The sequence below is a fragment of the Grampus griseus genome (genome assembly GCF_964374135.1).
Source record: "Grampus griseus genome assembly, chromosome: 8".
NCBI classification, from domain to species: domain Eukaryota; kingdom Metazoa; phylum Chordata; class Mammalia; order Artiodactyla; family Delphinidae; genus Grampus; species Grampus griseus.
The window spans coordinates 12,285,065-12,308,960 of NC_139002.1; the positions used below are offsets into that span (position 1 = coordinate 12,285,065).

Sequence of the window (23,896 nt, forward strand, 5' to 3'; positions counted from 1 at the left end):
GCGCCGTGTATTCTCCTGGGGAGTTGTCCCTGGATCCTGGGACCCTGGCAGTGGCATGCTTCACAGGCTCCTGGGGGGGGCGTGTGCGTCTGTGTGTGTGTGTGTGTGTGTGTGTGTGTGTGTGTGTGTGTGTGTGTGTGTGTGTGTGTAGTGACCTGTACTTGCACACAGGATTCTTGGTGGCAGCAGCAGCAGCATTAGTGGTTCATGCCTGTCTCTGGGGTCTGTGCTGATAGCCATGGCTCATACCCCTCTCTGGCGCTTGCTTAGGTGGTGCTCTGCCTTCTGTGGGCACACAGTGCAGGAACCCCCTCTCCTCATGCACCCCGAAACGATGGTCTCTTGCCTCTTCAGCAGGTCCAGACGTTTTCCCAGACTCCCTCCCGGGTAGCTGTGGTACACTACCCCTCTTCAGGCTGTCTTCACACAGCCAACCCCCGTCCTCTCCCTGGGATCTGACCTCCAAAGCCTGAGCCTCAGCTCCCAGCCCCCACCTGCCCCGGTGGGTGAGCAGACAAGCCTCTCGGGCTGGTGAGTGCTGGTCGGCACTGATCCTCTGTGCAGGCATCTCTCCGCTTTGCCCCTGCAGCCCTGCTGCTGCACTCTCCTCTGTGGCTCTGAAGCTTCCCCCCTTCACCTCCCCCCATCTCCGCCAGTGAAGGGGCTTCATAGTGTGTGGAAACTTTTCCTCCTTCACAGCTCCCTCCCAGAGGTGCAGGTTCCATCCCTATTCTTTTGTCTGTTTTTTTTTTCTTTTGCCCTACCCAGGTACATGGGGATTTTCTTGCCTTTTGGGAAGTCTGAGGTCTTCTGCCAGCGTTCAGCAGGTGTTCTGTAGGAGTTGTTCCACATGTAGATGTAGTTTTGATGTATTTGTGGGGAGGAAGATGATCTCCACGTCTTACTCCTTTGCCATCTTGAAGGTCCCCCCAAGCCTTTGGGTTTTTCAAATGTTCTCTGTACTGCCTCCATCCATTTCCCAATTCCTACCATAACAGTGGAAAATGTAATCTTGATTTTCTCTTTCTATAACTATAGAAGGTCTGAATGTTGAGGGGGAAAGTTTTTCACTTGATATTCCTGTGGGAAGGAATTTAGGTCCTCACTTCCATAAATATTGTGAATTCCTCTAATGGAGAACAGGACGATGTGGTGGTACCAAAAAAATGGTCAGACTACTTAACATAATACTGCTTAATAAGAATAGAACTTAAAAAAGGAGGGAGGACAGAGACTAGTTTGATTACTACTAAGACCTTTGAGGAAGCTTCCCTCACCCCGTAAATTATATCCTTTCTTTTCTTTAGCTACACAGTATTAAGAATCTAAGGAAACTTTAACACTCATAATTGAAGTTATGGAACTAAGAGCACTAAGACATCCAGTGCATGGATAACTTGAAATACTTTTGAGCTCATTCATCCCTTCAATACCTTTACTGGGACCCTCAAAAAGAGGGAAATAAATTATACGGTAATGGGAAAATGGCTAGCTGGTCAAGCAATTGGTTACCCTGTCCTCCCAGGGACATAGTTGGACACATTTCCCAGAATCTCTTCCAGTTAGACAGGCCATACAACTAAGTTTTGTCCAAAGGAACATGGGCAAGGGATATGTACAACTATCCTGGCCTGACCCATACAAATTTTCCACATGCACTTCCCCTCTTCCCCTACAGGCTCCTTCAACAGAGAAGACGCTGTAAACTGGGAGAACGGCAGAGCTCTCAGGTTAAAGGAGCCTGGGTCTCAGATGACTGTGGAAAACTGTCCACTGACCTGAAACATCCACACTGGACTTTACATGAGAGAGAAATAACCTTGGAAAAGTTACACAACTGGGTCCCATTGTCCTTATGTCAAGGACTTTCAACAATGCCTGATCAAGAGTAAAAGCTCAATGAATATTAGCTTTCATTTTTATGGGAAACAAAGTTTACTTCTTCATTTCCTTCTTTCTCTTGGGCAGAGTGGAGCACAGGGACCACGGGGATTAGTGAAAAGCACTTAGCTGCACTGAACCAGTTACAAAATACTAACTGGTATACTGGTATGTTTTAGTAAAGCAACACTGTAATAGGAACTCAAACAGAAACAACATTTTCTTCTGGATTCCAAGCATTAACTTTTAGGACTGGTCTCTTGCTAAAACACTCAAATCTAATAAAAGATGTAAAATATAAAAAGACAGTGATACTCCCTTCTCTCTTTCTCCCCTTGATATCAAACATTTGGAGATATTCTAAAAGTTCTGACAACCCACATCATTTCTATGGTTTCAGATTGACATAAAATTTGTAAAGAATACTTTGTGCTGTTACATTACTTAACTGATACACTTTAATAATAGCCATACTCAACTTTTATTGATTTTACATAAACAGCTTAGAGAATGCCTTTGGAAACCATGTTTTCCCAACATATTTATGTTACAACACATGACATTTCTTTATGAAAGTATTTGTTAAATCTTTTTGCAGAGGGAGTGGGGAAAAATGAAGGAGGAGGAGGGGAAATAAGATTTCAAAACTAGTCTTCAGTGATAGGCCTAAATATCTGGCAATTATTTCCTTTTATAGAAAATCACAGGATTGTAACTTTGAAACATACCAAAAGTGCAGTGCATCAATTTAATTAAAAAACCAGTGGTGTCTAATATATTCTTTGGGCATCAAATTTCCCTTTCTAAATATAATCAGGGTCATATAATTTTACACTTATTAAATAATGGTTGAAAACAATAACCATCAAAATCTTTAAATAATCCCAGATCTCGATTAAATCATGGTAGTATTAATATTTTCTAAAATTCCAATTTATTTGTTCATCAGTAAAACGTAACAGTTGACAATGTCTCCAGAGAATAAGTTTTCTATGTGTAGGAAGACAATAATCTTATAACACCTGCGATTAATCAGGTCACTGAGCTACTAATACATTATATCACGATATTTTTTCACACTGATTTTTCCACTTCAACAAAGTACAAGTAGTTGTTATCATACCAATTCTGAGTACTTAATCATTCCTGAAACAAGGAATCATCTTCATATTAGTACTTCTTTGTTATGGTGTTTAGTCTTGATACCATCAAGCACAATGAATTTTACTTAATGAATATGGATGAATTAAGGCAAAAGGACATAACCTAGTCCCCTCAATAATTTATCCTCTACCTTTTAAAAAACTGTTGTTGAGGCTATACAAATTACAGATCTACTGGCTGGAAAGACACAGCTTCTCCCTTAGACCAACATTCAGTATTTTGAGCACGATGTTAAAGCCATGGTGTTCACGGCATGTTCCCTTGTTCTACCATTATGGTCGTTCCTCACCTGTACCCACAATACTGATTTTCAAATGATACTGTTCACTTGCTATGCGTCCTGGCTGTAGATTATTTTCCTTGATTAAAAATATTTAATAATTGGGCAATAATCTACTCAGTTTTTTTAAACTCTCCATTGAATAATTTTTCATTTTTACAACCACTTACTGCATGGCTGTTGCGGTTTTCTTCTGTCATCCTCTTCACATAATTAAGTGGTCCGTTCCCTTCAAAGGAGGAGGGATTTTTGAATGAGCCTCCAATTCTATCCCACAATGTGAAATACTGTCCATAGTTATAGTCAAAGAGCATGTGGTGGTCTGTATGATGAGCTGAGCCATTAATAAATGGCCTGAAGATATGGGGAACACGAAAATCACCATCATGAATAGAAATTGTCCAGATGTTGACCAAGACGTACAAACCTAAATAAACTACCTTGTGTAATGGGAAGATAAACGGGTATATGTGGTAAGGTAGACCCTGAAGGAAGCCATCCAGAGGATGAAAAGCATGACTTGCAAATGGAGTTGGAATCTTCCAGATATGATGAGGTTTGTGTAAGTGCTACAGAAGAAAAGAAGACCACATTAATGCCACAGACTTTACCCAGTGCAACAACTGACTTAGCTTTTCATGCTCATGGTGTGAGAAATGACCTAACTAAAAAAGTCCCTTTGAATTTAGCAAATTACTTTATAAAATTCCCTCCCCTTCTTTACCCCAAGACAGTAAGATTTTAACACAGCCCCTCCAGACCCATGAAGGAGGATACAAACAAAATGTACCTTGTACCTGTCATGGCTAAGGCTACTTAGGTATTTAATAAGTTAGGGGAAATTCTTGAAAATAGAGACAGGATTTATAATTATACATTGCTGAAATGTGCATTTTCTCTCTTCCCCTACAAATTACCCGACCTTATTACCTTATACACAAGTCTATGATGAAGGCCTCTGTGAATCCAGTAGATCAGCATGTCAGTGAAAAAGAGAAAGGACAGTACACTAGCAACGAATCGAAGCCAGCCTACAAGACACAACAGGAGACGGCAGAATCAAGATTCAGCGCCCAGGATCAGAGCTTACTTTTGACATGTCCATCTAAGACGACGAAATTTGATCCTAGACATAAACCCTGTAAACTATCTGCTTTGGTTAATTCAGTACATCACAACCTCCATCTCCCTTGACTCTCTGGGATCTGCTCAGTTCCCTCTAATAAAAACTTGAAGCGTCCCACCTACAATATTTCTTCATTAAACTATGAGGATATTTATGAAACAGAAAGAGTAAACCCCTATGGCATCTTTATCATTTAAATGCTGGAGAATAATGCTATTTATTTTTTCTTCGTATTAATCATCATAAAACATATCTTTACATATTAACTCCCCTGCTTAGAATTTTATTTTCCCTTGAAATGCTGTAAGCCTAGCATTTACTCCATAACCCAACCCCTTCTGATCTTTCCAACCTCATATGCTCGTGTACTAACCAGGCTGGTTCACTCAATATCCTCCCAGCATCTTCAAAGTCTTACCTCTATACTTTTACTCAAACCATCTAGAATGCCCTCTCTCCTTTTATTTTTATTCATATTTTGATCCACTTTCCAAGGCTGAGCTAATTCAGCACACTGGTGTGTAATTTTTGTTCCCTCCTTTAAATAACAAACCTCTTACTTGCTGACACCAGCAAGCTTGGATTCCAGTCCCAGATCCACCACTTATTTGTTAAGTGAGCTTGGCAAGTTACTGAAATTCTCTGTACACTTAATTTACTCACCTATAAAAGGAGCATCGTAATAGTGCCTACCTCATAGAGTTAATAGAATAAAATGGATTGGTAACACGTGAAAAGCTTAGAACTGAAGCTGGTACATATCAAAAATAAACGTTAACTATGATTCTTACTTTCTAATACTAGATACTAGAAATGTATCTTGATGAAATAATTCAAGAATTTCACAAAATTTTAGTTTAGTCACTGTAGTACTGTTTATAATAGAAAACCAAGAACAACCTAAAGGTCTAAAAATTACGGATCATTTAAATAAACTATGGATATCTATACAATGCAATACTATAAATATATACTGTATAACGTCAATATTTATTGACATGAAAATATGGGCATAAACAAGGCTAAGAGAAAAAAATCAGAGTTCAAACCAGTATGCATAGTAAGGGTTTCAATTCTGTAATGTAAATAACGAAGTACTACAGGCATAGAAAAGAGAAAGAATACACATCAAAAGAGTTACAGTTTCCAGGTAGCAGAATGATGGATTTTTTAAAAAAATCGGTGTTTTCTGATTTTTTTATAAATATCATGTACTACTTGAGCTTTTTTTTCAGACGTTTGAATTCAATAAAGATAATAGGAAACAAATTCAAGGCTCTAGCTCTGATCATGCCAATCTTCCCCTGGGCACAATTTCATCTACAACAAAGACTTTAAAGAAGCAGATTTGGTTCTTTAGAGAAACCCATCTGTTCCAGACATTTACACTATACACTCACCGTACGGAAACTCCTCTATGCTGTCATACAGTTTGCTGTAACCTCTCACCTCTAGCAGGAACACTGAGACCGTGGGGAGGCTTATCCATGGCATTGACTGGACAGAATGCATAATCTCTCGATAGACTTGGTTCTGAAAATGAAGTTTCCAATACTTACAAACCATAAAATCTATGATAAACAAAACTAGCATAAAATTGTTCTGGACTGGATTTTTAAAATCTCTTTTATATGAAGGAGCTTACCTCCAAATTGCTTCTACTGAAGTGTTACTATGTGGGCGTGGGTGTGTAAGAAAAACATTTCTTTTGTATGAAGCAAATGCAACAAATATTTGAAATTCTGAAACTTTTTTTCCTTCCCACAAAATCTCTATTCCAAAGTTCTATTTACAGAATAATCAGTTCTTTCATAATTAACTTTCATACTCAACCCTCTCTATTTTTTTTCAGTCCTTGTAGTGACTGACAAATACAAATAACTGAAATAGAAAAGTGATTGTAAACAAGTCTGAATTTACTGAGTTTGGATTATCTGGTCAAAAAATATATACATAGTAAAAGTATATTTCAGTTTGTGAAAGTCAAATATCAAAACAATTACACAAATGTATACATTTATTTATTCATCAACTATCAGCAAAGAAATTCTCATCTATGTATCTAGCAAGACCAGGCTTACAGTTAAAAAGAAAAAAGAAAAAAAAAGTAGGGGCTTCCCTGGTGGCGCAGTGGTTAAGAATCCGCCTGCCAATGCAGGGGACATGGGTTCGAGCCCTGGTCTGGGAAGATCTCACACGCCGCGGAGCAACTAAGCCTGTGCGCCACAACTACTGAGCTTGAGCTCTAGAGCCCGCAAGCCACAACTACTGAGCCCGTGTGCCACAACTACTGAAGCCCGTGCACCTAGAACCCGTGCTCCGCAACAAGAGAAGCCACCACAATGAGAAGCCAGCGCACCGCAACTAACAGTAGCCCCCGCTCACCGCAACTAGAGAAAGCCTGTGCACAGCAACGAAGACCCAATGCAGCCAAAAATAAATAAATTTTAAAAAAAAACCTCAAAAAAAAACTTAAAAAAAATTACAACTTACTTATCTGTTTAAATTAAATTAAAGAAAAGAGAGAGGGGATTAGCCTTTCCAAAACTATCTAACCCATTTGGAGCTGTTTTCAGAAACTCTAAAAAGATTAAAACCAGTTTAATCTGAAAATCTCACAAATACATATTGTTATTTTTACTGTAATAATTAAAAAGGTAAGAAAATCACTTACCTTTAAAAATTGTGGGTGTTTCATTAATGAATGATCATAGACAAAATAATAACTCAGCGTTGCGAATAAGAAATAAAGGATATAAGCACCGAGATTTGTTATAATCAGGAGACTGACAGCTTGTCGGAAGATGCTGTCCTCTGGCCACGTGGCTGGATATATGTATGGTGTAAAAAAATAATAATCTGCAGCATTGAGTACAAGATCCATCTTAGCCCCTAAAGGATAAACATGTACAACAATTATTTACCCATGTTGACATTTCTCAAAGCAAAAAACTTTCAGAAAAACTATATATGAAGTTCCTGCCTTCATAAGTATATGTAGTACAAGTCTGCTGCTACCAGAATTCACTAAATGACATCTCTAGAGCCAGAAGGATCTTCAATGTCATCTCTAGTTCAGTCTCTTGATATAATACATAGCGACACTGAAGTTCAGTTAGAGAAACTGAGGCCCACGAAGTTTCTTCTCCAAGGTCAAGCTGAAAGGTGGCATAAGTCCAGATCTAATTGCACCTTAGTGTTCTCTTCCACTATGTCCTATTGCCATAGGACATGGCAAGAGTAAACATGGCAAATAGTAAAGATGTGGAACACAGGGCACTAGGTACTCAGGCAAATGGTTTACTCCTTCAGCTGCAAGTTTCAGCAGCATCTTTCTCCTAAAAGGACTCATATTTCAGAGATTTTTGCTTCAATGCTGAGACTTAAGACTTAAGACTTAAGAATTCCCTAAATGGTATCTATTCTGTGACTGTAACCAAAGAAGTCAGGGACTATCTATTCTCGTGACTAACCCTAACTCTCATTGACAGAACAAAGGGAGATGTATTCTTGGCAGTGACAAATAGAATACATTTATTCCTCACCTCCCTCTCCTCCCCACCCCAGTCAGGGGCTGGCAAACTGTGGCCCACGGGCCGAACCCAGGGCCTGTTTCGGTAAAGAAGCTTTGTTTGAACACAGCTATGTCCAGATGTGTCTATGCTGTCTATGGCTGCTTCTCTGTACTACGAAGTCAAGGCTGAGTCACAGCAATAGACAGCATGGCTCACAAAGCCGAAAACGTTTATTATCTAGCTCTCTAAAAGGAAAGTTTGCCAACTCCTGTTCCAGATGCTTAAACTTTGAAAAACTTTAGTCGATTCTATACTCATGATCCTGAATCTAGTTCAACAACTTCATGGTCAGCTTCTGTGGGCTGACCACTGACTCTATCATTTATGATCTACTTTCTCCTTCTTCACTGCACTGTTTGTAGTGGGAAATGTGTCCTGTATTCCAAACACCTCTCACCTATAATTAAAACTTTTGAACAACAACAACAATAACAAAAAACCAGTCTGAAAATTGCCACTGGGTTTTTAGTCTCTTAAAATCAAATTCTAGAAGCTCTTTATTTATTAGGGTGTTTAGCCCCTTGTTTGTGATATGAGTTGCAAGCATTTTTTCTCACATTGACATGGAAAGAAATTTTTAATCAACTAATGCAGATATTGACATACATCCTTCATCATATATTGCTAATTCACTCAAACAACAATTAAGTATGAAGCACTGCACTAGGTGATGAGCATACAAAGGTTAAAAAGATATAGTCTAAATCCACGTTCAAGGTTAGGCAACTACAGAAATGAATAGTTACATCAATATGACAAGTGCTATAATAAAGGTATATATATGAAAATTGTGTGAAATCAGAAAAGACAACACAACTACCTCAGCTTACAACAGAAGGCTGTATAGTGAAGAATTTTGATTTGGGCTTTGAAGAACATTACCAGAAAAAAAAAAAAGGTTAGGAATAGCTATTTCAAGTAGAAATAAGAACTGCAAAGGCATGGAAAGGTCACGGTCCATTCATGGTTCAAGGGATGTGTCCCATTAGGAATATATCGTACTGATGAGAAGCAGGGAGACTAGGTTGCTCCTGAGGTAGACTAACCTAGAGAAGATGACTGCCTGACCTCAGGCAGTAGCTGTGAGAATAGACACATTCATCAGAGACTTGGCAAGTAAGATAACCCATGGGACTTGATAACTGATTAGATACTGGAGTGTGAAAGAAGAAAAAATCTAGTGGGAATTTGGTACTAGCAGATGCAAACTATTATATATAGAACGGATAAACAACAAGCTCCTACTGTATAGCACAGGGAACTATATTCAATATCCTGTAATAAATCATAATGGAAAAGAATATGAAAAAGAATATACATATGTATGACTAAATCACTTTGCTGTACACCAGAAACTAACAAAACATTGTAAATCAACTATACTTCAATTAAAAAAAAAAAGAAAGAAATCTATGTTGATTGTGAGATTTTACCTTGCCTGAATGGATGGTGATGCTATGATAATCAAAATTGGGAATACTGTGGAGCTAGCAGACTTTTGGGTGCAACAGGGACTTTGGGGGTGCGAGGAATGATGGGTTCAGTTTGGGTCTTTTAAAAAAAATTTTCATTAATTAATTTATTTTGGCTGAGTTGGGTCTTCGTTGCTGCGCGCGGGCTGTCTTTAGTTGCGGGGAGCAGGGGCTACTCTTCATTGCGGTGCACGGGCTTCTCATTGCGGTGGCTTCTCCTGTTGTGGAGCAGGGGCTCCAGCTGCGTGGGCTTCAACAGTTGTGGCACGTGGGCTCAGCAGTGGTGGAGCACAGGCTTAGTTGCTCCGCAGCCTGTGGGATCTTCCCTGACCAGGGCTCGAACCCGTGTCCCATGCATTGGCAGGTGGATTCTTAACCACTGTGCCACCAGGGAAGTCCCTAGTTTGGGTCTTAAGTCTACTTGCTGTGGCTCATCTGGGCTCCTAGGCGAAAGCAGTAGACTACATGCAAATACGAATCTGAAGTTCAAAAGGGAGCCTAGTAGTATCGCAACAGTTGAAGCCATAAAGGAGGGAGCAGCAGGTTAAGTACATAAAGTAATACCAGAAACATAAACAATGAAGAAGAACCCAACAATTCAAAAGAATATTGCTATACCACTAAAGGTTGGTAAGAGTTGGTGAACTAGTCTTGCATGTTACCTATAGTGCCAACAGCCATAATTCCATATACTATTTGAGACAGCACCGTGTAGCCAAAAATAACTCAAACGTTAACCATGAATCTTCTTTATTCAACCTTTAATATCCGATGTAAGTGAAAACTTTAATACGATCTCAGTCCTTAATTATAAAAAAACTCTTTAATTTTGCTTTTAACTGAAGACCATGCGAGTTGTGTTGATTTGCATATGCCCTGTACATAACTGCTGTGACAGTAAACCAGCACCTAGAAGGGAGGAGGGAATGAACCTCCGTCCATCTGGAGGCAGTTGAGATACTGTGAGGTGAAACCTGTTGTTAAGTGTTTTCAGATTTTGGTTTCAATTAATTCTATTTGTGGGATGTAGTAATTAGGTATTCACAAATATATTGCTGTAATTTCTGACATCTAACATAAAAAAAGTTTGAAATCACTAACAATTACGATCTCAAAACTGCAATTCAATTTTGAAGTTTATATTCAAACCCACATCTGTGAAATGGAGAAAGCATATCTACTTTACAGAATTGTTCTAAGATTTAGAGATGAAGTACATAGCGGTGTGGTACTATCTGACATGGGGAAGCTCATCAACAAATAGGAGCTATTATTACTGCTGTTACAGGAACCAAAGCTGGGCCCAAATCACTTTAACCTACAGTAGAAACAGATGTCATTTGATGTTTTAAAGAAATAACTGTTCATTTCTCATATCAATATTTACTGTATATGAGGTATTGTAAATATTAACTCATTTAACCCTCTCAAGATATACCCTACAAATCAGGTGCTAGTATTATTCTTGTCTTATAAGAAAGCTGGACACAGAAAATTCCCAGAGTCATCAAGTAAATAAATGCTGGAGAAGGGATTCAGTCACTCCCTGGCTGGTTGCAAAATCCATGGACTTGAACCAAGTTCTACTGCTTCTTCATTAGTATCTCTTCAGCTCCTTAAATTTTTAAATTCTCAGTGACTCTACAAACTCACATACTTCTGCACAGAATTTTTTTTTTTTTATTTTTAATTTTTTGGCTGCATTGGGTCTTCGTTGCTGCGCGTGGGCTTTCTCTGGTTGCGGTGAGCGGGGGCTACTCTTTGTTGCAGTGCTCGGGTTTTGCATTGTGGTGGCTTCTCTTGTTGTGGTTGTGGAGCACGGGCTCTAAGTGCACCGGATTCAGTAGTTGCAGCATGTGGGCTTAGTAGTTGCGGCACACAGGCCCTAGAGCACGCAGGCTTCAGTAGTTGAGGCGCGTGGGCTCAGTAGTTGTGGCTCGTGGGCTCTAGAGCGCAGGCTCAGCAGTTATGGCACATGGGCTTAGTTGCTCCACGGCATGTGGGATCTTCTGGGACCAGGGCTCGAACCTGTGTCCCCTGCATTGGCAGGTGGATTCTCAACCACTGCGCCACCAGGGAAGCCCATTTTGCATATAATTTTAAGGGGTTTATATCCACTAAAGTCAGGGGCTCTACAGACCCTAAGTTAAGTACCCCTAACAAATAGAAACTTAGTTTACTTTACTTTGGCTGAAACAAAGAAACCTTTTCTTAAAACATAGTTATCAACAAAACACAATTAGGCTTAAAATGACTTGAGTCATTCTGCTTTACTTTAAAAGTATAGATAATATACTGTTAGTATAATAGCTAACATTTATTGAAAACCAGGTATTACTTAAAAAGCACTTTTTATGTATCACCTCGCTTGATTCTCACAACTATATGAGGTAGATACTTCTATAACCCCCATTTTAAAGATAGGGAAAATGAAGGCAGGAATATTTAAATAAGTTGTTAACTAATGTAACAATAACAAATAACAAGTAACAGCTGGGATGTATATTCCAGAGCCTGTTCTCCTAGCTACTACATTGTAATATCTAGGTGTAGGCATGCAGATGGGGAATTCTGATTATCCCATGTTAATTACATTACATAATGAATGGGAAAGCACTCTGTAAATGAGCAAGGGTCATGTATTTATTTTTAGGTGCTTATCATTAGAAACTTGAAAAGAAAAAAAATCAATGGTGATATAAAGACAGGTAGCCTACAGGTAGTTATAAAGTTGTTATCACCTACAGGTGATATAAAGACAGGTGGTTTGGCTACCACAAACTTTCCAGTTTGGAAACTATCTCCTACACCACCTCCAAATTTGCTCTGCTGTTACACAGGGATGCTAGCAGACACGATTATTCCTATTAGGATGCTAAACTAATAGATTATTTCCCTTTCCTTCTTGTCTTCTCAAACCGCGGATTGTTGTCCCTCCGTCCTAATTATACTGCAGTAACTGGCGCTTGCTTCAACTTAATTCCTTTGCTGCTTGAAAGAAAAACAAAAAATCCTCTCAAGAACAGAGGGAAATCCGTCGCAAAATGCTTTATTAGTGTTCAGTGGACAAACTTGCCTTGGATAAGAGATCTCCAATAGCCAATATCAAACATTTCATATTTTTCACGCCCATCCACATGTCTGTTTCTTTCACCTCTCCCTGTGCCCTGACATACCCCCCCACTGTCCGGGCAGAGGCCCCTAATCTGGAGGTCTCTGGCGACAACCAGCCTCCCGCCAGCCCCGGCCAGCGCGCGTGCCCTGCGTCCCGCACGCTCCCCATCACAGCCGCCGCCTAGCCGGTTGTTTTCAGGACATCCGGCTACCTGGCGTCTGTCTCTGCTAACCGTCTCTCTGCTAACCGTCTCTGCTAACCGTCAGCGCAGGAGTCCTCAGGTCAAGTTTCGCAGACAGAACCCCAGAGTCAGCCTAGTGCCTTACATCTAGGAGGCAGTCAACGAACGCCTGCGGGAAGCTGAAGAAGGGGGCAGACGCACTCTCAACTTCCCCACCTGGGTCTTGCCTTAGTCTCTCCACCCCCTTTTCCTCCTCTGCTCTCGCTTCCAGCTCAGGTGTATTCCCTCCTTTCCCCGCCCCCCTGTCATCCCTACCTAGAAAGGGTCCGCCGCCGGCTGCCGATTCGGTTCCTGCAGTGGCCCGGCTGCTGCAGCTACTGGACCGCGTCTGTCAGCAAGCAGGCAAGGTCTGGAAGGGCGTAGCCTGACCCCACGCTCGGGGCGACCGGCGCCGCCAACCAATCAGAGGCCGGCGGCATAAGCCGATATGACGGCAGATCGCGTGACTTGGCCGCCAGGGGCTCTCAGCGGTCACGTGGGCGCCGCGCGCTCCGACACGCCCACTTTCGTGCCCAGGAACTGAAGGGAAGAGAGGACCTGATTTAGGTACTAAGGTGGTGGAGGGTGGAGTTTCAGGTTGTATTTGTTTCTTTGCTTTTTCACTGGCACTGGTGTGTGTAGCTCAAAGTCTTGTACTGAGCAGGTTTACGTTATTTATGCAAACAATCCTTGCTCTGCCTTGAGGGAACTAGATGATACTTCTTTTGAAATGCACGTTGGAAGCATTTTCTACTTAAGAGAAGGAGGCGCAAATACTTGTTAGACAACTTAGTAATACGTATTTCTCAACCCCAGCCTGCGCTTTTCTATAACACAGAATGGCTAGAATTTGGCTGAACCAGTTTAGGTAGGTGTTGAAATGCCAGAAACCTTTTCATAGTACAGATAAAGCAGATCTATGCAGACTAAACGGGAGTATCTGTAGATTCCTAGAGGTTTGCTTCTGCGCGCGTGTGTGGTTTTTATTTTTGTCGTTGTTAGCTTTTCTAAATATGAATTGCAGTGCTCACACTTGTAAGTAAACCTTTCTGGAAGTCTCAGAGGAGTGGTTCTCAAAGTCCAGCCAGCAGTGTCCAACAAATTTAGAGTTTCCTGGAAACACAAGTTCTTGGGAACCACCTCAGACCTGCTAGATTAGAAACTCTGGGAGGACCCCAGGAAGCTGGGTTTAACAAACCCTGGATTGATACCCATGTATGATAAAGTTTGGGAACCACAGTTCTAGTGAATTTGACCATCAGAAGAAAATCCGAAGAAAGTCCTTTGATTTTGTTCCCTCTAGAGTGATAGATAGAAGAAAATCCCGTAAAGTGAGAGATGACTATCGTTAGAAAAGAATATTTGTTTCCTTATAGGATCATCTGAAGTGCTGCAGTGTAAGGAGAGAAATTATTAGACTCTAATCATGAAAACCTTTTATATGAGTATTGTTTTAAATATCTGTGGCTTGCCTCCTACTTTCTTTTTTTAAATTAACATATATTAGTTTCAGATGTACAATATAATGGCTTGATATTTGTATATATTGTAAAATTACCTCCTACTTTCTAATTCACATTTCTTCACTTTTGTTTCCTTTGTTATTGTTCTTATTTCATCCTTTAATTTTTGAGATTAAGATTTTTATGTTCATTTCTGGGGAAAATTAAAATGGGGTTTAAAGGTGTTTACCTAGTACAAAGTTTCCAGATTTGTGATTGCTGTAGGGTAAAGCTCGCCTGCGTGGTTGGTTAGTCTACAAGTATATTTATCCCCTTTACTTGAATTAACTTCAGATTAAAAAAATAACAGACTTCTCTTGAAAGATTGGGAAATTATGTTACATAAATTAATAGATTTATGAAAGGTTGGGAAATTAAATTACATAAATTGATAAAATTTGAGTCTGCCAAGAAAAAGAATTGTTGTTTCTATGAAAACTAAGAAGAATGCTTCAGAAAGACCAGATAAGGATGAATGCTAATAAAATACACATCGAATTGGGTGTGGGTCAGGTGGTTATAAAAGTCTAGAGAAATTTTTAAAGATACGTGCATTTTGTTGTATATTTATTTCCTTCTCAATTTTAGAAGTGTCTTCCTCACATTATCCAAGCATGTTTAAATTTTATATTAAGTATTTATCTCCCCCTCCTCAGTAAAATACTTGTTGGTTTTCTGATCGTACTACTGCTATTTCCTTTACTAATAGTTAAGGTAAACATTCCAGAGTGGTTTTTTGATGAAATATTTAAAAATGATCTCCCATGTAGGGGATTGAGAGGTATAAACTATTATGTATAAAATAAGCTACAAGAATGTATTGTACAATGCAAGGAATATAGTCAATATTTTTAATAACTATAAATGAAGTATAACCTTTAAAAATCACGAATCACAATATTGTACACCTATAACATATAGTATTGTACATCAACTATACTTCAATTTAAAAAAGAAATAAATACATTATATGCATAGAATCACATTACTTATAAGTAACCCAGAACTGTTGACAAGAAATTAATACTAAAATTAACTAAATTTAGACCTTAAAAAAATTATCTCCCATAATAGGAATTCTACTGCCTCATAATTTTTAGCATCGGATACACAGAACATATATCCTCTGTGTATCGAAATATCTCATCATATTAGGAGGACAATTCTTGTACGTTTTTTTCCCCTCTGACTTCTGTTGTCCACAGTGGAGAGCATACCTCAATTTCGTTTTTTTACTGAAATGTTTTTGCCTAATTAGAAACTGAAACTACAGAGTTACTTATTGAGTCAATCATTTTCTCAGATGTTCTCTTCTCAGATTTTTATTGTCAAAAGCATTTCTTGCATGCCTGCTAAGAAAAGACCTTTGTACTCAATGCTCTATGAAGTACTACTGCAGAGCATATTGAAAGCTCTGGAATGCTTAGGATAATATGTACCATGGCTTCTCATATTTCTGCACTGTGGTATCCCTTATGCCCAAGAAGAAGGTGTAAAGGAAGATGAACAGCAGCAGCAACAACAATTACAGTAATATTAGCAGCAGTAAGCATATGTATAGAATTGTTTAGTACAAAAACATGGATAGAATGATTGGTAAAGAAGTAAAGTCAGTGACATTAAGATTACTTTTGGTTGTGCAAGCTTAGTTTTGATAAGATTTAATCATCCTATTCTAAGAGGAAAAGGAACCATTATTCCCCTGAGAGCCTCCCTATGATAATATTTTTTTCCTAGACCTTCTAGTGTTGTGATGTCAAATATGGTAGAGGCTAGCTATGTGTGGTTAAATTTAAATAAGTTAAAAAATAACAAATTCATTTCCTCAGTTGCACTAGGCAGATTTCGAGGGCTCACTGGCCACTTGTGGCTCTTGGCTATCATACTGGATCCTGTAGGAATCGAACATTTCCATCATCATTGAAAATTCTGTTGGGCAGCACTGTTTATCTTCCATGTCTCTACTTTACCTTTCTTTTGTGTGTGTGTGTGTGTGTGTGTGTGTGTGTCTGTCTGTCTGTTACAGTTATAATGACTACTTTAATATTCTTGTTTGCTAATTCTAACCCTTGTGTCAATTCTTTTTGTTTTAATTGAGATGCAGTTGATTTATAATATTATAGTGGTTTACATCAGCACTGCTGGTGTAGTGGTAACATGCAAGAGCCCCAATATTATCATATTAGCTTCAGGTATACAACATGACGATTCAAAATTTTTATAGATTATACCCCATTTAAAGTTATGAGAAATATTGGCTATATTACCTGTGCTGTACAATATATCCCTGTAGCTTCTTTATTTTGTACATAGTAGTTTGTACCTCTTAATTCCATACCGCTATCTTGCCCCTCTTTCTTCTCCCCATTGGTGACCACTAGTTTGTTACCTGTAACAGTCTGTTTCTTTTTTGTGATATCCACTAGTTTGTTTTATTTTTTAGATTCCATATATAAGTGATAACATATAATATTTGTCTTTTTCTGACTTATTTCATTAAGCATAATACCCTTCAGATACATCCATGTTGTTGCAAATGGGAAAATTTCTTTTTTTATGGCTGAGTAGTATTCCATTGTGTGTGTGTGTATGTGTTTCATATCTTCTTTATCCATTCATCTGTTGACGGACACTTAGATTGCTTCCATATCTTGGCTGTTGTAAATAATGCTTCTGTGAACATTGGGATACATATATTTTTTCTAATTAGTATTTTTGTTTTCTTCAGATTTATACCCAGGAGTAGAATTGCTGGATGGTATGGTGGTTCTATTTTTAGTTTTTTGAGGAACCTCCATACTGGTTTCCAAGTGGCTGCACCAATTTACATTCCCGCCACCAGTGCACAAGTGTTCCCTTTCTCTACATCCTTGCCAACATTTGTTATTTGTGGTCTTTTTGATGATAGCCATTCTGACAGGTGTGAGGTGCTATCTCACTGTGGTTTTGATTTGCATGTCTCTGATGATTAGCAATGTTAAGCATCTTTTCATGTGCCTGTTGGCCATCTGTATGCCTTTTTGGGAAAAATGTCTATTCAGGGTCTTCTGTTCTTTTTTTAACCAGGTTGTTTGTTTTTTGATATTGAGTTGTTTGAGCTGTATATATATTTTGTATATTAACCCCTTACTGGCTGTATCATTTGCAAATATTTTCTCCCATTCAGGAGGTTTTCTTTTCATTTTGTTGATGGTTTTCTTTGCTGTGCAAAATCTTTTAAGTTTAATTAGGTCCCGTTTGTTTATTTCTGCTTTTGTCTCCTTTGCCTTAGGAGACAGATCCAAAAAAATATTGCTACGATTTATGTCAAAGAGTGTTCTAACAATGTTTTCTTCTAGGAGTTTTATGGTTTCTGGTCTTACATTTAGGGATTTAATCCATTTTGAGTTTATTTTTGTATATAGTGTTGAGAATGCTCTAATTTCATTCTTTTACATGTAGCTGTCCAGTTTTCCCAGCACCATTTATTGAAGAGGCCGTCTTTCCTCCATTGTATGTTCTTTCCTCCTTTGTCATGTATTAATTGACCACTGGTGTGTGGATTTATTTCTGGGTTCTCTATTCTGTTCCATTGATCTATGTGTTTGTTTTTGTGCCAGTGTTATATGGTTTTGATTACTGTAGCTTTGTGGTATAGCCTGAAGTCAAGGAGCATGATACCTCCAGCTCTGTTCTTTTTTCTCAAGATTGTTTTGGCTATTTGGGGTCTTTTGTGTTTCCACACGAATTTTAAAATTATTTGTTCTAGTTCTTTGAAAAATGCCATTAGTATTTTGATAGGGATTGCATTGAATTTGTAGATTACCTTGAGTAGTATTATTAATACTACAATATTAATTCTTCTAATCCATGAACACAGTATATCTTTCCATCTGTTTGTGTCATCTTCAATTTCTTTCATCAGCATTGTATGGTTTGCCAAGTACAGGTCTTTTACCTCATTAGTTAGATTTATTCCTAGATGTTTTATTCTTTTTTTTTTTGCGGTACGCGGGCCTCTCACTGCTGTGGCCTCTCCCGTTGTGGAGCACAGGCTCCGTACGCACAGGCTCAGCAGCCATGGCTCACGGGCCCAGCTGCTCCGCGGCATGTGGGATCTTCCCGGACCAGGGCACGAACCCGTGTCCCCTGCATCGGCAGGCGGACTCTCAACCACTGCGCCACCAGGGAAGCCCCTGTTTTATTCTTTTTGATGTGCTTGTAAATGGGATTGTTTCCTTAATTTCTTTTTCTGATAGTTTGTTGTAAGTGTATAGAGATGCAACAGATTTCTGTATATTAATTTTGTATTCTGCAACTGTACCGAATTCACTGATGAGTAGACTAGAGAATTGTTTAACAGCCTTCAAATCTAGTAGTAGTCTGCATTCAATCTGCTTTGCAAGAGTCTTTATTTGTCTCCACTTTGAACAAAATGAAACTGGAAATCCAATGCAAAGCACTAGAGGTACAGTCTATACAAGAAAGACTACTTAGAACTCCAGTCAGAAGAACCATACTCAAAAGAAAGGCTTTAATGACTGGGGAATAAATATTTAGGTTAAAAATAAAATTCTTAAGGTATACGTATTGATAAGGATGTAGGCTAGGCTTCATGTGACAGACACCCAAAATATTAGCGATTTACTCCAGAGAAAAGTTTATTTTCCTTTCACATAAAGGTGTAAATTAGCATAGTTATCTATGGTAGCAAATAAACCCTCAAATTGTAATGACTGAGACACAATGGAAATTTATTTTTCACTCACGTAACAGGTCAAATGGATGATCCTGGTCAGTGGGTAGCCCTGCTCCACATGGTGCTTCAGGAATCTAGGCTTTTCCATCTTGTAGCTCTGTCATTTTCATAACTTTCTGCATATTACATAGAGAAATAGGAAAGAAGGTATGAAGCATGCATAGCTTTTCAAAGACCCAGTCTAAAATCTTCACGCGTTAGCTCTCACATTCTGTTGGCTACAGCTCAGTCACATGACCACATCTAACTATTAGGGAGGCTGAGAAATGTAGTCTTTATTCTGGTAGTATATTTGTTCAGCTAAAGTCAAGAGTTTCCATTTCTGTCATAGTTACCTATTACTTTGTAATAAATTACCCCAAAACATAAGGGCATGGAAGAATAACCATTTGCTTCACAGTTTCTGTGGGTTGAGAATCTGGTTGCAGCCTAGCTGGAGCCTCTGGCTCTGGATCTCTCAGAGGTTACAGTCAAGGTATCAGCCAGGGCTGCAGTCATCTCAAGGCTGTATTTGGGGAGGATCCCTTCCAAACTCACTCAGTTGACTGTCAGCAACCTCAAAAGTTCTGCTTCTAAGCTCACCCACACCACCATTTGCAGCTGCTAGGTTCTCATTGGCTATCGTCAGAGAGATTGGTTTCTTGCCATGTGGGTGGTGAGAGATGCTCTTTGCTCTTGTTTCTTTACAAAAGAACCAGAAGGCTCAAGGTTGAGTCACTTGCCCTAAAACTGCAAACCAAGAAGGAATTCCTGTTGCAGCCCTTCCCAGGAGTGGAATTTTAAACCAATCAGTCTGGAATTTCTTGGTCAGCACTGGTGAGCTAATCTGCCTAAGACCCCCACCGCCCCCAACACACCTTCCTTTTCCCCTAAGGGAAGGTCATCTTGCCTGAAAAAACCCACTCTTTTAACTTCCTTGTCCCACCCTCTTTCTGCCTATAAAAACCTTCCATTTTGGTTTTTTTGTTCTTGTTGTTTTTTACAGTCTAGTGTTTATTTTATGTTATGGCAGTTACACGTGAATTTCAAAAATTTAAAACATAAAAAGTGGTTAAGGACTGCCGGCTTAAAAAAAATGCACAACGTGAGAGTTGTGAGTTAAGTTTTACTTGGGGCAAAATGAGGACTATAGCCCGGGAGATAGCATCTCAGATAGCTCTGAGAAACTGCTCCAGAGAGGAAGGGGGGAAGGTCAGTACACATGTGATTTTGGTCAATCGGGAGAACATGCAAACAAGCACATATTTTTTTGCAAAAAGTTTCTGCTAGTCTTGTGATGGTACTGCTAGTCATGAGGAGCAGATGTGACCATGAAGGATTTTAGTGCTTTTCTAGACATGAGGAGATACAAGTATCGGGCTCATGAAATCATCTCCTTGAAAATATCTATCTGAAGATCTGTTCTGCCAATTTTTCCCAGAGCACAGAATGCCTCATTTCTGCTCTCCACCCTGAACTCCTTTCAGGGGGGTATTGAAAGTCAGCCGCTGCAGCAGCACCTGATTTAATCCTTGTAGAGGTAGATGGCAACTGCCAATTTGTATTTGACAGGACTAACATTTGTATCAACCGTTGATAAATGTCTAAGATTGTTTATTATACAGCAGGGTACAATAGTAGTGCCAATGCCAACAGGGCACTATGGAAATTAGTCTAAAAATTATCATTTGGGCTTCCCTGGTGGCGCAGTGGTTGAGAGTCCGCCTGCCGATGCAGGGGACACGGGTTCGTGCCCCTGTCTGGGAAGATCCCACATGCCGCAGAGCGGCTGGGCCCGTGAGCCATGACCGCTGAACCTGCGCATCCGGAGCCTGTGCTCCACAATGGGAGAGGCCACAACAGTGAGAGGCCCGCATACCGCAAAAAAAAAAGTAAAATAAATAAAATTATCATTTATCTTTATACAAGCAACAACACTTACTGCTGTTTTAGAATTTTGAGATATAGTCTGCTTCTAACGCTAAGCAGTCCTTGAACATTTTTAATGTTATACAGTGTTATAGTAATTAGTTTGGCAAATGTTTCAAAATAAAGTAGAAATATATTCATAACATGACAGAAATGCACATCCTGTTTTGTTTTCAATAAGAACCATAATAGGTACAGGTCAGAACTCTTACCTATGTGAAATAATTTACACATGGATGAGTGCTATAATATCACCATCTAAAATAATCACTAAATAGGGGCTTCCCAGGTGGTGCAGTGGTTAAGAATCCGCCTGCCAATGCAGGGGACATGGGTTTGATCCCTGGCCTGGGAAGATCCCACATGCTGCAGGGCAACTAAGCTCCTGCACCACAACTACTGAGCCTGTGCACCTAGAGCCCGTGAGCCATAACTACTGAGCCTGTGTACCTAGAGCCCGTGCTCCGCAACAAGAGAAGCCACTGCAAGAAGCCCGTGCACCACAACAAAGAGTAGCCCCCCCTCGTCACAACTAGAGAAAGCCCCCACGCAGCAACGAAGACCCAACACAGCCAAAAATAAAAACAAATAAATAAATTTATATTTTTAAAAACTTATTAAAAAATAAAATAATCACTAAACACAATTCTTTTTCAGAAATAAGCAAAGGAAAAACCTTCCATTTTGCACAACTCCTGTGAGTATCTCTCAGCTGGCCAGATGAGATGCTGCCTAAATTCGTGAATTGTTTAATAAGCCAATTGGATCTTCAAATTTACCAGGTTGAATTTTGTTTTTTAACAAGGTAGTAGTTGAAGGAGCAGTATCCATAAAGAACCCTGTGAATTACAGGGAAGGGAAGCAATGCTGCTTCAGAACCAGGTGATAAAATGAGGCTGTTGTGAAGGAAGAGACCTTCCTCTATCCTTCTAGGTTCCTTTGGCTGGTCTAAGAATTAAAGTGACGTGAAACAGATTAACAGGGAAAAATCAAACAAAAGTTTAATAACATGTACACATGGGAGAGACCCAGGAAATCTGAATAACTCACCAAAATGGCCAAAGTCCTCACCTTAAATACCTCCTCAGCCAAAGACAAAAGATGTTAGAGGTAGTGGTTTTAGGACTGCAAAGGAGAGGAAGGCAATTCACACGGACATGGAAAAGCAAGTGTTAGGGAAACAAACGCCTGCTAGGCCAGGCCACAGCAGAACACAACATCACACCCATAAGTTCCCAGAAATAACTAAGGGAGACTTCGGGTGAGACCTACGGTAAAGGAGCAAATAATCTGTGACATTTGAACTATTCATGTTGAGGTGTTGGCGTTCGTAACCGTGGACTGGTGGGGCCTGAGGAAATCGGAATTGTAAATACAAAATTTGACTAAATAGAATTGGAGCACAGAGAGAATACTGACTTAGTCTAAGGAACTCAAAGCAGCTTCACAGCTCAAGTTAAGAAATGGGAGTCACCCATGTCAGGCGATAGATGTGACTAGAAGGTCAGAGGAGCTGCCTCTGCAATGGGTGACAAATCAAAGCATGTAGCATGTTCTGGGATGAGAAAATGGGACTATAGTGTGGCTAAAGCTGAGCATCGTTTTATAAACGAGGCAGAAGGAGGAAGAGCTGCGTGAGTTCTATCTGTTGGAATTCTTTGAGGTCTGAGATGAATTTCTCCATGGGGGAATTTAATTTGCTTCTGTCAGGCTTCTGGGGATTCTGCTAATCCAAGATCACTCTAATTTCAACTCTCATTTTGAAGTGTTTAATACCACCAGGATGACAAGGATTTGGCCTGAGAGCTGGCTTTCAGTTCTAAATTCTCACCAGTGATTCCCTCCCTTTGCTGTACTCACCTGTGAGTGTGATTCTTTCCTTTGGAGTCCCCTGGGGCTGGAGGTGAGGGGTGGGAGGTGGGGAGAGATATTTTCATGAAAAAGTTTACCCAGATACCTAGGTCACCAAATAATCAGAAACAGAAGGAAAGTCATTTTTCTGATGAAAGAGGCTGGCATTATATTTACCGGCATTTTTCTCTACTGAGAAGACTATTTCCAAAATCTTTGCTTTAGAAAATGTTGGGTAAAGGAAAGAACATGGAATGGCTGGTCCAAATGTCAGAGAGATTGGTTTTTTTTTCCCCTAAACATCTTTTATTTACTCACCGCTTTGCTTGTCACCGATGGAGTTTAAATGCCAGAGCTAATTTTTAGTCTGGTCCCTAGTTCAGTGACATAGAACTTCAGTTGCCTCCTATGTAAAAATAGAACACTAATGCATACTGTACTCATTTTCAACGGCTGCCCTAACAAAGTACCACGCATTGGGTGGCTTAAAACAATAGAAATTTATTGTCTGACAGTTCTGGAGGCTAGAAGTCCACAGTCAAGGTGCTGGCAGGGCCATGCTCCCTCTTCCTAGCTTCGGGTGGTGGCCATCAATCCTGGGTGTTGCTTGCCTTGCAGTTGCCTCACTCCACCGTCTGCCTCTGGTATTACATGGTGCTCTCTCTTGTGTCTGCCCCAGTTCCCCTTTTCTTATTAAGGACATCAGTCATATGGAATTAAGCACCCACCCTACTCCAGCATGACCTCATTTTATCAATAGTTAACATTTATCTACAACAACCCTATTTCCAAATAAGGTCACATTCTGAAATACTAGGAGTTAGGACTCCACCTATCTTTTTTTGGAACTCAATTCAACTCATAACACATGCCTTTTAGGTCACTCCCTTCTGTCTTCCTCAGTACACACCATGCATATCTTATATGCCTCAGTTATAGCACTTGTCATTGTTTAGAATAAACTATTATTGACATGTAGCATACATACAGATGAAAACATACAAACTACAAATGTACATCTTGAGGAACGATCACAAAATTAACACACACGTTACCATCACCCA

General features: G+C 39.6%; 1 protein-coding gene and 1 long non-coding RNA gene across 4 annotated transcripts in view; one reads left to right on the forward strand and one right to left on the reverse strand.

Moving 5' to 3' along the window:
- Positions 1-2,349: 2,349 nt before the first annotated feature.
- Positions 2,350-13,201, reverse strand: SC5D (sterol-C5-desaturase). The gene is made up of 5 exons (XM_082659918.1): positions 13,110-13,201; positions 7,126-7,343; positions 5,852-5,984; positions 4,256-4,356; positions 2,350-3,894 (listed from the first exon to the last, which is right to left on the reverse strand). The coding sequence occupies exons 2-5, from the start codon at positions 7,333-7,335 to the stop codon at positions 3,439-3,441; spliced, it is 900 nt and encodes a 299-aa protein (XP_082516044.1). The 5' UTR covers positions 7,336-7,343; positions 13,110-13,201; the 3' UTR covers positions 2,350-3,438.
- A 140-nt stretch (positions 13,202-13,341) lies between these two features.
- Positions 13,342-23,896, forward strand: part of LOC309826713 — a 91,793-nt gene continuing 81,238 nt past the window's right edge. For 2 of the 3 annotated variants that reach the window (XR_014297128.1, XR_014297129.1), the window contains exon 1: positions 13,342-13,400. This is a non-coding gene — a long non-coding RNA (uncharacterized lncRNA). The remainder of the gene's footprint in view (positions 13,401-23,896) is intronic. The other variant, XR_014297130.1, reaches the window with a different exon arrangement.